A 12,623-nucleotide genomic window follows, 5' to 3' on the forward strand; every position below is an offset into this window, starting at 1 on the left:
CCGCTACTCCTCCAGGAGTGGCTGAAGCAATACCAGGTGGGCAGGTAGCTCTTGTGTTTGTAGTCTTAGGGAGCACTCAGAGTTTCTCCAACCAGCAAAAAAAAACCAACAAACGCATCTTTTTCCAATTAGATTAAAGCTACTGTTTGTGCGTGGCAAAAGGCAAGCAAGGTTGTTATTTCATTAGGGTGCTGGTGGGCACACGGGAGTAAGTTAGAAAATAGCACTGAAACGTGCAATAACGCTATAGATCGACGCCAGGCACATTCCTTGATATTTAGCACACAGTATGTAAAAAAACAAAGCAATATGGTCCATCAAGGTACTCAAGGATGTGTTTGTGTTGAGTGTGAGTGATCTCAGCTGAATTCACACCGGTGTGAGCTGGGGTTTTGGTGGAATTACTTGCAGGCTTCCCTGAAACGTGTGCTGAGGTTGCTGGTGTACGTCTACCCATCCAATTTTTAGGCCAGAGGAAAGTCTCTTGAGGCTCCAAACTTGCTTTGGTAGAGGTTTTGTGATGGCTGTGGTTGTGTAAGTGTACATCTCCTGGGCAGAGGGTGCCAGGCCTGCAGGAGGTGGATGTCAGTGACTTCTCCTGGGCCATGGGGTGACCTCCGGCCTTGAGGTGCGCGGCCTTGTGTTGGGCACCCATGGGACACGGCCTCAGCAGCTGGGGTGTGTAGTGAAAAAGGTCCTATGTCTTTTTTTCATTGTTCCCACAAATGTGGAGCCTTGAAGCATCACAAGGAAGGTTTAATACTAGTAAATTGGTTTCATTGACAATATCTCATTTTTTACTGGGAAAAACCCGGGGAAAGTGGAATGGAAATACCACCATCAGAAGAAATACTGGGGATTATGAAATGTGGAGAGCACCTTATGCAAAATGTTTGATGTGATTTTTGTCAGACTGTCTGAAATGCTGTGTGTCTCCTAACGATTGCAATGAATTTTGTATTAAACAGGGAAGGCCAAACCCGAGCTACCTGCTATGTGCTGAGCTTTAGGAATGTGCTTTTCTGTGCCAAAACGTTTTTCTAAAATGGTAGCCTCGCCAGGGTGGTGAGAGTTAACACCCTAAATACGTCTTTACTTGAACTTCCCAGTTGCTCTGTTTTCTCAGATTTTGTTTTTTACTGTTTGACCATACCTGGTTTTGTGCTGGAGGCTCTGGCAGGACTCGAAGTGGTCGAATGCAGCCGCTCCTCAGCGGCGAGGAGCGCTGAGCCACTGGAGTAATTTTATGCTCAAACCTCAGGTTCCTGAGGGTCCGGTTCATTTCTGCTGTGAATTTAAATGAGTTAATTTAAGCAGTGGGTCAGAAGCCACTACCATCGTAGTAGCCCTGTGCCTGATTCTTAATTAAAGGCAACAGGAGATTAATTTGAAACATTAATTTAAAAGTGCCTATACAAAAGGAAAGAATTATTGCAATAAAGCCTAAAGAACTTTTTTGTCCCTAGATGTAGAAGACAGAACTAGCTCAGGGTCCTGGGGGAATACAGGACATCCTAGTCCATCCAGGGTAAGTATATCTAATCTTTTTCCCCAAACCAGACATCCTGCATATGTAAATTTGCAATCTTAAATACGAGTTTTACACCTGATTGTGCAGAGAAATGGGCATGCAAAGTTGGCAGCGGTCTTGTGTTCCCTTTAAAATTGCCTTTTTTTTTTAAAAAAAAAAAAAAGCAAAAAAAAGCATTCAAACCTGATCCTGTGATTGAATTTGGCACCTGCTCCGCTGCTGCTAACAGGTAGTGAGAAGATTAATTAATCATTTTGCCTGGTGTGGTAGCAGCCACCTGGCCATGGAGCAGCGAATGCTGGTGTTGAACATTTTGTAGTGAGGTGGTTTTTTTGGGGTGGCTGGTGCTGATGCCCCCAAAGAGGGCCGAGGCAGCGCAGCTTCTCAAGGAGGTGGGGAAGGGACCCCGAGGGCAGGCTGGTGTTCACAGCACCAGCTCCCAGACCCTTTTAGAGACCCTTTAGCCGTGCAGACCCTTCAGCCATCTCGGGCTGCAGCGGGGCCGAGCGCTGCTCCGTGCAGAGCCCCCCTGCACGCCCGGTGCTCCAGCGTCACGATCGTTATTTCTGTTTACATCCTGCAAAGGCATGAAGTACTCTTAGGCTGGGCAAAAAGTGGCTGAGCTCTCACTCTATGCCCTTATTCAGCCAGTTTGTTTAAATTGCTTTTTAATTGTTTTCTAATTAACGTGAAGGAGCCAGGCTGGTGAGCAGCGCAGGCTGCTGCTTGGTGCCCCCGAGTGCTTTTGCTGCTCGTCCTTGGGCCCGTCTTTCCCCTCGGGGTGGGTTTTTGGTAGGTGCCCATGTTCAAAGGGGGTCCCCAGGTGCTGCCCGGCAGGGACCCTGGCCCTGCCACCGAGGGCTGGAAGCCCGACACCTTTTCTTCCCTCCCGCTTAGCATCCATTACGTCATTACCGCTCGCGTCTGTCACTTTTATTTTTATCCCCTTTTTTTTCGCTTGACACTTGTATTGCTTCCCGGGGAAAAATGTTTTGAAAAGTAAATTCTAAATTTGCACACACAATTATTTATGCATGCAAAAACTTGAATGTGAGCGCACAATTAAGTTTTGCGATAGAAAGAAAAGAGCACGAGCCTGGGGAGAATTCTGGACTTTCAATCAAGGCTGTGCATTAACTTGCAGAGTTACACCCCAAACAGCCTGACCTCTCTCTGTTTCCCTTTTTGTGAAGTGATGCTGGTGTTTCCACGCTGGGAGAATGAGTTTCTTGTGCGCTCTTCCGAAGCAAAGAAACAAAACATTACACAACTCCCTGCGCGGCCAATATTTGCAGTTAATTTTAAGATTTGGCTAATCTGCTGACTGAGAGGGGAAGGTTACTCTCAGGCTGTTTTTGAAAGTTAGGGCCTGATCCTGCCAAGGTTTGATAAATTCATTCCTCTGTGGGTACTGTGATGCTGCTGATCACCCCAAAAATACTCGCAGGCCAGCACAGGAGGGGCAGCAGGCACTCACAGGTCACTTAGAGAAATGTGTGCACAAGCACTAGCACCACGGAGGGTTATTTTTCAGTATAAAGTTATTCTCCACACCCACTGTGTAACAGTCTTGGAAATTCGTTTTATAGGCACTTGCACGCATATAGCAGCGAAGTGATTCAGAGAGCAAACTTCTACATAGAAATAAATTTTAAAAGCAAAACATTAAAAGAAATACTTCTTCCTTTTTTTTTTTTTATGTTATGGGTAAGAAGATTTTCATGCTAAGAGGGCCTTTTGCTGCATTACACAGCAGAAAGCTCCAGGAACCTCATCTCAGTTGCCCATTCAGGATTACCCACAGAGCAAACCAAAGTCAATTGCTAACAAAATAAAAATTTGAAACAGCTTTAAATACGCTCTGGAACGCATCACTTCCAGCGGAATCAATAGAGGAAAACAATAAAAGGACTAATATTTCTTATAGATGACTTAAGACTTAGAAGGGGAATATGGGCCTGTAGGTCTTGAAAAATGCTGTAAAAATGCGTAAAATTGTTTTTTCCCACTTTGTTAACAGAACTATGGAGATGGGACTCACTACGATCATATGGCGAGCAGAGACCTCGGGTCACACGACAATCTCTCTCCTCCTTTTGTCAATTCCAGAATACAAAGTAAGAAACGATTTCCTAACTTAACTGTGGTTTTGGAAGTGGAATTAATGAACGAGAAATAAAATTCTGAGGGTATAAAATCCTTATCCTCATTCTTGGGGCAATTGCACTCGGTATAAGGGTGGGAACATGCTTTTTTTTTAAAGCTTCCATATGATTACAAAACGTACATGAGTTGCATTTACTGAACAGGCTGTTTTCCTCTGGTAAGGGGGGGGGTATGACTTCTGATGTGGTAACTATTTGCTGAAGGAGGTAAATCTATGTGTCCTAAGGCACAGCCTTTCCTTTCTAAGATGTGACCGGTTGGCAGAGAAAATAAGGATGTGCCCTGAGCAGGACTTGAAGAGTAGGAAAGGCTTTCTGAAAGCTTTAGAAGTCTATGTTCACAGAAGGGAACAGACAGATAGCTGCTGAGGGACACCGAAACCCTTGTTTGTTTTGGAGCGTGGTGGGTCGCTGCCTGCTGGGACCTGCGAGCTGCAGGCTCCCGGGTTGCAGATGAAGGTGGCTGCAGCATGTTCGGCTCACAGCAGCGAGATCTGCCCGAGGCGTTTGGCAGGGACCCTCCTTCTGCCCCACGCCCCATGATAGGAAGTTTTGACACCCCTGAATAACCATTTAGCTTTAGCAGCAAACACCGCAGCAGTATGAAGCGAGGCTGTAATTATTTGTCAGTGAATGATAGCTACTTTCTTTAATTACGGTTGATAAATGAGTTTGGTTAAAGTAAATATATGATGTAAAAATATTAGTAATGTTTGCGCTTGGCCAAGATCACACCCTTCTTCTGCAGTTGTCAATGAACTAACCAAATGCTTTGCTTTAAAGGGTTGAATGCAAGCCAAAAAAAACATGGAGCTGTAACTGTGATATATCATTCTTCAGCTCTAATATATGTCCCTAAAATATGCCTTGTCTTTTAATATTGGGAAATATTTGTGAGTTGTTTAACATATGGGACAATGTTGGAGCTTGTAGTCATTTGTATGTATTCACGTACAAAACATGGTTACAACAGTTTTAAAGGGTCTAATATAAGCCAAAAAAAGCATGGAAATTTCAACACTCCCTTCTTAACTCACGCCATGGGGCTTAGGTAGTGCACAGAGACACTTCACAAATAGCCACACACTTCTGTGAAACCCACTGGGCTGTGGGATGCTTTCAAGTTTAACCTTTAATTTGAATCTGAAGAACTTAAAAGTGTCTCTTGCTTCTGCCTGCCCTTAGGTTACAGAAAAATCTCATTCCTGTCTGATTGTTTTTGCCAATCTTACTGAAAATACTGGTTTCGCTTGGTTTAAGACGTTTGTTTTCTAGAAGCGTGTTCAGAGGCACACTGAATTAAGCCATGTAGGACTCTTAGAAATTTTGGATCCCCCATTTTGGTGTTGTTCAAGTCCCAGTTGTCCCCAGCGGAGAGGTTTGCACAACCACTGCTAGCCCAGCTGTGGGCTCTGTGCTCCAGATGTCTTCTCCTGCCCTTGGTAGGGGCTAGGAGCATGGCAGTGTCCTACAATTTCGTGTTCCTGAAGCACCCTGAAACTTTTGTCTGCTTATACAACTTGAAATTTTCAAGTTGTTACATGTGCAAGCCTGTGCTATTGTGTGTGTGTGTGCTGCTGGGGCCATCAGCTGCCTCCTGCAGCTGAGTTCAACATAATTGTCTGGTAATTGGGGTGGACTCTTCTTAATCCATTTTGTCAGGCAGCGGAGGTGGCAGGGCCCATGCCCTTTTGTGCCGTGGTGTCGGTGTGTTTCTCGATGTGGGGCATTTATCTGGAGGAGGTGGGGATGATGTGATGTGGACATTTCCCTCCAGTGGAAATTCTGCTGGGCATCCTTGGCCAGGATCTTCGTTTTGTGTGGTGTGGGACTGGAGATGGGGCTGTGAGTACCTCTGCTGGGCTGTGTGACACTTGTAAACCCATGCTGATCACCTGAATCTGTGATTTGGGGAGTATTATAAATATTGCTGTGATGAATAATGCATGTTGTTGTTTAGCAGAGGTGTCCTGACCCCAGGACTTTGAACCCTCTGAAGGAGAGGTCCCCATAACTGCTGGTATAGCATGACTTGCACTTCCACAAGCAGGCAGTAACTTTCTTTTCATGCTGTTATTTCTCTTGGCAACTGATAGAGCCTGATTATCATCCATTTTGAACCGGTTTCGTACTGGTGCATGCTCCTGACTCGAACGAAGCTGCTCCTAACATGAGGGGTGTGGCAGCAGTGAGGCCTTCATGTCACCTCTGGTTTTATTGCTCTTAAATAGCATAATTGGTACATTGATTAAATGTCTTGTCTTTACGAGTAAGAAATTATTAGTAATGCTTAAATCAGAAACAGGCTAGATAGCTATATGGTTAATATGTTTCACAGAAAAGAACCACAAATGGCAGTTCGATCTCATGTGCTGCTGCTTCTGCTCTCGTGCCGGTTTTAGAGCAGCTCAGTGCTGTTAACACCGACATCCCCTGAATCTTTGCAGCTTTTCATTTGCTGACCCCCTGCTTGTGTCCCAGACAGTGGTCTGGATAGGTCTGGTGCTGTCTTTATGGATGGAAAAGACCCCAAAAGTCCCAGGTGGGAATGGGACGGGGCTGCAGGCGGCCAGGCCCTGCTCTCCCTCAGAGCTGGGCCAGATGAGCGCCTCCCTGTCACACTCACCGTGCTGGGGTGTTCATTCCTTAAAATCTGTGAACCACAAACCTCTGCAGGGAGTGGGTGTGCTTAAATGAGGGCTTACGTTGTGTTTTATTCTCCAGATGCTTATTTTTAACACACATTTTGCTGTGGCTGGCATCTAGCAGGCAGCCTGTGCCTCAGGCTTCAGGGCCGGCTGCGTGGTGAGGAGCAGGTGAAGCTGCAGAGCTCCTTGCGTTGCTCACCGTTTCTCAAATCCTTCCTTAAACTACTGCCTGTGTGTTTTCAAACACAGCTTCTCCTGTGCATTTCTGAAGTCCAGGTACTCTACTGGGTATTTTGGTTTTGTTGTAAGAGTAACCAAAGAGTACTCGCTTGGCCCAGAAATGAAACATGCGTGGGCTGATAGCTGCAGCGGGCATGGCGTTGGTTCTTGTTGCCTCTCCATTTCCACCTGTGTCCTTGGTGAGCACTTTCTCTCTTGCTACTTTGGATATTTTGCTAGTACATTGTATCAGTATCGTTTACCAATGTACAGTAACTTGTTTCTAACCCCCTTGTAGCTTAAAGTAGCATTTCACTGCAAGGATTACGCTGAGGTTTTGGGTGCTGTTGAAGAAAGCTGCTGGCTTGCGTGGTGACCTTCGAGTCTCATCTGGGCTGGTGGTTGATATTTTGATTTGGTTACTGTGGTCGTACTGTGACAGCTGCTGGGTTGTTGTAATTCAGTTCCTCTCCTTGGTTTGCCTACCAGGAGTATTTAGGTTTGTGCCACTCGGAGCTGCCGCAGCCCGGTGTGCTGGGATGTGCTGTGGGTGCTCTCAGCTGTGGTGACAGAGGGCATGGGGAACACTCCACGAGAAAATTGTCCCTGACTTGATTAAGTGTTAGGTATAGTACTTCTGAAAAGAGATAATGGAAATAGAAAATATGGAAGTAATAGACATGAAAATAGAAAAGAGCAAAAATATTTTATTTGGCGGCATGGACGGTTTGTGTGCTTCTCCCCTCCACCTGTAATATTTCTAGTGTTCAAAGTAGTGACTTTGATACCTTATTGAAAAAGGTCCCACCCCACTCACTGCCTGCAGTGCTAGAAGGTGGATATTTTACTTCTGATACTGTTGTGAGACTCTGAAGGGACATAAGCTCACTGAATGTACCTCTCAATTTTTATAGGAGTTGGTCAGTGATCTGGTATGTGAAGACAAATCTCTATTGCTAAATGCAAAATAAAGAATTTCAACTTTTTTCCCTCCTAATCGTCTACTTCGAATTGATCCTGCGCGGTGTGGGGTTGTGCTGTTACACAATCGCTTGCTTGCCATGCTTTTTGGAGGGCTGGCACTTGGATTTTCCAGAGGCGGTTGTATCACAAAACAAATATTTTCACCTATGGATTCTTCCCTCCTTTTAAAAAACCTCCCAGTCGGATTTTTTTCCTCTCTGCATTGTTATTTCTGAGAAGGTGGTGTTTTCTCGCGGTTAAGTGACCGAGCCCTGACCATGCCAGGAGGTGCAGCTGGGCTGCTTGGTGCTGGGAGTGGTGCTTGCTCCCAGCTGGTGTTCCCAGCAGCTTGGCTCCGCTGCCCGGCTGCTGCTTAGCGAGTTGCCGAATGTCTTTGTACTCGAAGGAGCCTTCCTATTTATCTGTCTGAAGAATGCGCAGTGTATATTTTGCAGGGATATTGTGCGATTTGATAAATTACTGTCTGGAAAACATCCTGAGTTCATTGGATACTCTGTGTATATGCCAAATTTTAATATTATTTTTAATGCTATGATAGCACTTGTCTCCATATGAATATTGCTGTGGTATTTGCTTTTAATCCGGACAGCTTTGATTCTGTTACTGTTATTATAAGTAGAACTGGAATTTTTGCAGATTAGTTAAGTTTACCCAACACAGCATTATAAGGCCTTGCTTTCAATTGCTAAACTATAAACATTTGGGATGAAATTTTCCATGCTGTGTATCTGACTCAGCCTGATTATTATTTTTTTAACCTTCTGCAGAAATGATTTCAACATTTCCTAAAATGAGATTACATTTCATCCTGGCAGATTTTTGATTTTCTCAGTTAGCGCCTGGCATGTCATGAACATTAATTCTTTTTCACACCGCCTCTGTTATGTCAGGTGGCTTTGGGTCCCCCCTTTGCAGCTGGAGAACTTAAGGTACGTGAAGAACCACGAGGGAAACGTCAAAAACTGTCTAGTAATAATTCAGAAATGCAGAAGGTTTTGATTCTCGTGGTTGTGCTGCTTCTTTCTGGTCATCCATATTATGAGAACACACATTCAACAGCCACTTATTTACCATAGTGTTGTCTGATTTTTTTTTCTTATTATATTTTTTTGTATTGCTATTGCTTTTTTTTTTTTTGGTATTGTATTATTGCTTTTTCAATGCAGTGTAATTTCTTAGTATTACAAAGAGGGTCTTTATTAAAGGCATCAGACAACTTACAGTGGATAGAAATTAATACACAGGATAATTTGCAAAAAATAAATTCCATGTGACAGACAGACAGAACCACATGACATTGCTTTTTGGATAGCAGTCAAAGGTGGATTTTCAGGACTCAAGCAGCATCTCTTCCAGAAATATCTGTCACTCTCTGGCTAGTTTTACCATCAAGTAAGATGTTTTTCAACAACAGAAAAACTGAATCTAGCAGCTTGAAAGGCCTTCAGAAACCAAAGAACTGGAAATCCCGGGCTCCAGTTTTCACTTAAAATATTGTGTTTTGGTGCAGCTGGCGCAACACCACACCGGCAGCTTTAGGAGGAATCGCACACGGGGTGAGGAAGGGGCTTCCCCTTCTGTGTGGGAGCTGTGGGGAGTGGTGTGAGCCCACGCGTGCCCAGCTGGGTGCACTGGAGCCTAACCCCAATAACCCCAATCTGCTGCAGAGGGCATAGGCTTAAGTGTGACGAGTGTCAAATCCCCCAAGGAAGCTGAGGCGTGATGTGGCTGGGCTGCAAGGAGACCTTTGACGTGGTCCGGTGTTTGAGGATGGAAAACATGCCGGGAATGCCAGCAGCTCTGCTATATTTATCCATAGCAGCTATGACCTGGAGAAGACCGGTCCCACCACCTAGGACTGCGGTGCCCTTGCTTGTGCTCGCAAGAGAGGTGGGAAAAGGTCTGAAACCCTGGCTTCAGTCGCCACCTTTGAGCTATTGGGCTGATCTGTCACGTGCTTCCAAATCTGCCTCTGGCATCACATTTTTTGGGCAGTTTTATTTACCTCTAGACTCACTTAACTCTTCTTCCACCCACCCCGTTGAATGTCGCGTGGATATACGTGCTCACCAACATCACTTCTGCTCCTTGGGAGTGCAGGAGGCCGTCCAGCCGAGGCGACTGGAAGGTCTGAGATAGCTTTCAAATAGCACCCAAATTCAGAAAGAGCAGTGTTGAATTTTTTTGGCCAAATCTAGAGTGACTTCACCAATCAGTGTTTCTCAACACCTCTGAAATTCAGAAACAAAGCTGATCTGAGAAATAACTGCATCCCCTTGAGTGTTTTTCAAGTGGGGCACTGTAAATGCATCTCTGAGGACCAAAAGTCCGAGTTTTAGCTACGCGGGGTGTCAAGGCTGAGACCTGAGGAGCTTGGATGCAGCATTTGGGCTTTGGAAGGTAACCACAATGGAAATCACACAATTTTCCATCCACGGGGGCCTTGAAAGAGGCCTTAAAAATGCTTTGTGGAAGGCAGGGGCTCACATGCCTCTTGTCATGCATTATACCTGCTGCTCCTGCCATGTTTCAGTTATATACAAGCAAAATTATCAGTAAAGATCTGTGCTGAAAAGCATTTTGTAGATGAAGATGGAAATACGTCGTGGTTCCTAAGCACGAGGTAATGCATTTTGCAGCGTGCCACTTTGCAGGGCTCTCAGCTCCAAGCCTCTCGTACAGTCCCAAAGAAAAAGAAATTGCAAGGACATCTCCATTTATTTGGGGCGCGAGCAGCAGATGTATAAATAGAAACTGTAGACTGTGGCAATTAATGTCTGCATACTGAGCGAAGAATTGAAATATTATTTTGTCCTACATAGTTTCAGCGCAGTTTACATTCCGTTGCGTTTTGTTCTTAAACAAGCCCGAGCCTTTTTAATAAGTTATTTGGGGCGACGGTTGTGTTCTGCGTAGCGTGGCACGGGCTAAAGCTGTGTGAAAACGGGGTGTTGAGCTGCAAACGTGCTTGATCGGGCTTTGGGGTGCGAATTGCAACGGGTTGAAGTTGGCAAAATGCTGGCTGAAGTTATTAAATAGAGAGGGGAGTCCCCGTGCTGGCAGCCCAGCCCTGTCTCGGGAACGGAACTGGATTTGAAGGGAACATCTGTAAGGCCCCCGAAATGGTTAATGAGCTTCTGCCCTTTTTATAGATGAACTTAGTTTGGCTTTCAAATCAGCATTTGCTGCTCTTCTCCAGCTGAGCTGATATTCGTGGCAGAGGGAATTTGAGCTCACACCTGTTTGAGCATTACAAGAAACCTAAGAGTGACTTCCTCCAAATATTCACGGAGAGGACAAAATGCAATTTCTAGGAAGTTTTTCAGCACCAGGAAAAACATCGATAGGCACATTTAAAGGAGGGGAGGGATCAGCAACAACAACAAGCTGGCGTTGGTTTGTGAATTACTTAAAATCTTGATATTTTCCAGGGCTGGTGGTAGTCACGTAATCGGGGAGCACACACTTAAAGGTAGAGGCGTGCTTCTGGAGGACGCGGCCGGCCTGGACGTGGAAGAGATTTGCATTACAGCTGGAAAGCATACATGTGGGAAAATCTGTGAAACAAAACAAATTTGTTGAATTACTGGGTCATTTACATAGCTGCTCCAGTCATGGTCCGTTAAACAGGCAAAAACAATGGTTTTGTTCTGCTCTCTAGTTAAGGCACAGAATGTGTAAAACAATGCGGAGTTAGCGGGATAATTAATGATGATTCGGGGCCTTGCTCTTACCTTAGGCCCGAGCTTCGCAGCGTACAGAGACGTTGAATCGAGTAAGGCGTTAGCTAAATAGGGTCGACTTCCTTTGTTTAGGGCCTGGCGCGTTCTCCTCCAAAAAAACAGAGAAAGCTGCAACCGCCTGGGCTAAGCGCCGTATTTCTGGAGCAGATTTCTTCCAAGCTTTTTGTCTGTAACCTAGGGCACGTCCGGGAGTGAAACGTATCCCGTTGGCTTCTGCAGGAGGACAGGATTGTCTCGTGACAAAGTCGTTTTTACTTTCCCGGTTGCATTTTTAATCCTCTCTCCCGGCTCCTGCTGCCAGTTGGTGTGCTGGTGTCTCTATTCCCGTCCCCGCTCTCCGGCACTGCTCTGGGTTTTGCACGTTTGGTCAGATGCACAGAATATAGAAAATCAAATATAAAAGAGCTCGGATGAAAATGATAAAAAGGGTATGACAGGAGGGTACAGTAATCCTCCGCCGCATCATGCCAATAGATACATCTTGCCATATGGTCGGAATTAAGGACAGCACCAGTTCTCACACTACACGAGGCTGCTGGTATACTAGGTCCGTGCTTTGATCCTTGTACCATGTGAAATAAAAAGATATGGAGCATGCATTTAACAGGAACCATCAGTACTTTAATTAGATTATATTTCTTTTTAACTAAAATCAGAGTCCTCCAAGCCGTTGCGTTACTTTGCAGACTTTTACTATGTGATTGTGGTCTGAAGCACATTCGATAGATCTAAAAAGAGTGCAGAAGGGAAAGCGATAAAGGAGGGTATTCTGGGGAGCAAACATGCTGACTGGGTGTGCTGAAGCAGAAATCAGGCTAACTATCAAACACTGCAAGTGATATTATTTGGAAAAAGCAGTTTTGATTCCTGGATGAGGAAGCTGTGTGGTTAGATCAGCAAGAATTTAGTTACAAGCATTTTTAAACTGTTGTTTAAATAAATTTTAATTACGGTGTTTAGTTCAAGCATTCATATCTTTCCTACTCTCTCTATTTTCATGTGTGTTATATCCCTGGAATTGAAAATGCCAGCTTCTGCTTCTCACAGACAGCAACTTCTGTTTCCCCAAGTACTTCCAGGACAGTATTTTTCCTTCCCTAAATGTTCCCATTCCCATAAATCTCCTAGGGAATTATTCCCAGGCCGGTTTAGACCTGGATTTGCAAGTGGCTGAGATTACAAATCCCCCACGGCAGGGGAAGAGGCACCTGAAAGATAACAAAATCTGACGAGATAAGAGCTTATTTTAGGAACTACTACGTGAAGGAGTTTGCAAGTGTCCATAAAATTTGGCCCAGTGGCAGTGATCTACGTAATCAGTCTCCATTTCAAG

At 44.9% G+C, this 12,623-nt stretch overlaps 1 protein-coding gene across 12 annotated transcripts in view; it reads left to right on the forward strand.

Annotated features, from left to right (window-relative positions):
- The window catches only part of LOC309889846 (transcription factor 4), a 177,147-nt gene that overhangs the window by 54,231 nt on the left and 110,293 nt on the right, over window positions 1-12,623 (forward strand). For 11 of the 12 annotated variants that reach the window (XM_082782950.1, XM_082782949.1, XM_082782948.1 and 8 more), the window contains 2 exons: window positions 1,467-1,528; window positions 3,552-3,648. The exons of the other annotated variant lie outside the window; for it this stretch is intronic. In XM_082782950.1, coding sequence (XP_082639076.1) covers window positions 1,467-1,528; window positions 3,552-3,648 — 159 coding nt within the window. The remainder of the gene's footprint in view (window positions 1-1,466; window positions 1,529-3,551; window positions 3,649-12,623) is intronic. 12 annotated transcript variants of the gene reach the window in all.

The sequence above is a fragment of the Aythya marila genome (assembly GCF_965140915.1).
Source record: "Aythya marila genome assembly, chromosome: Z".
Classification (NCBI taxonomy): Eukaryota; Metazoa; Chordata; class Aves; order Anseriformes; family Anatidae; genus Aythya; species Aythya marila.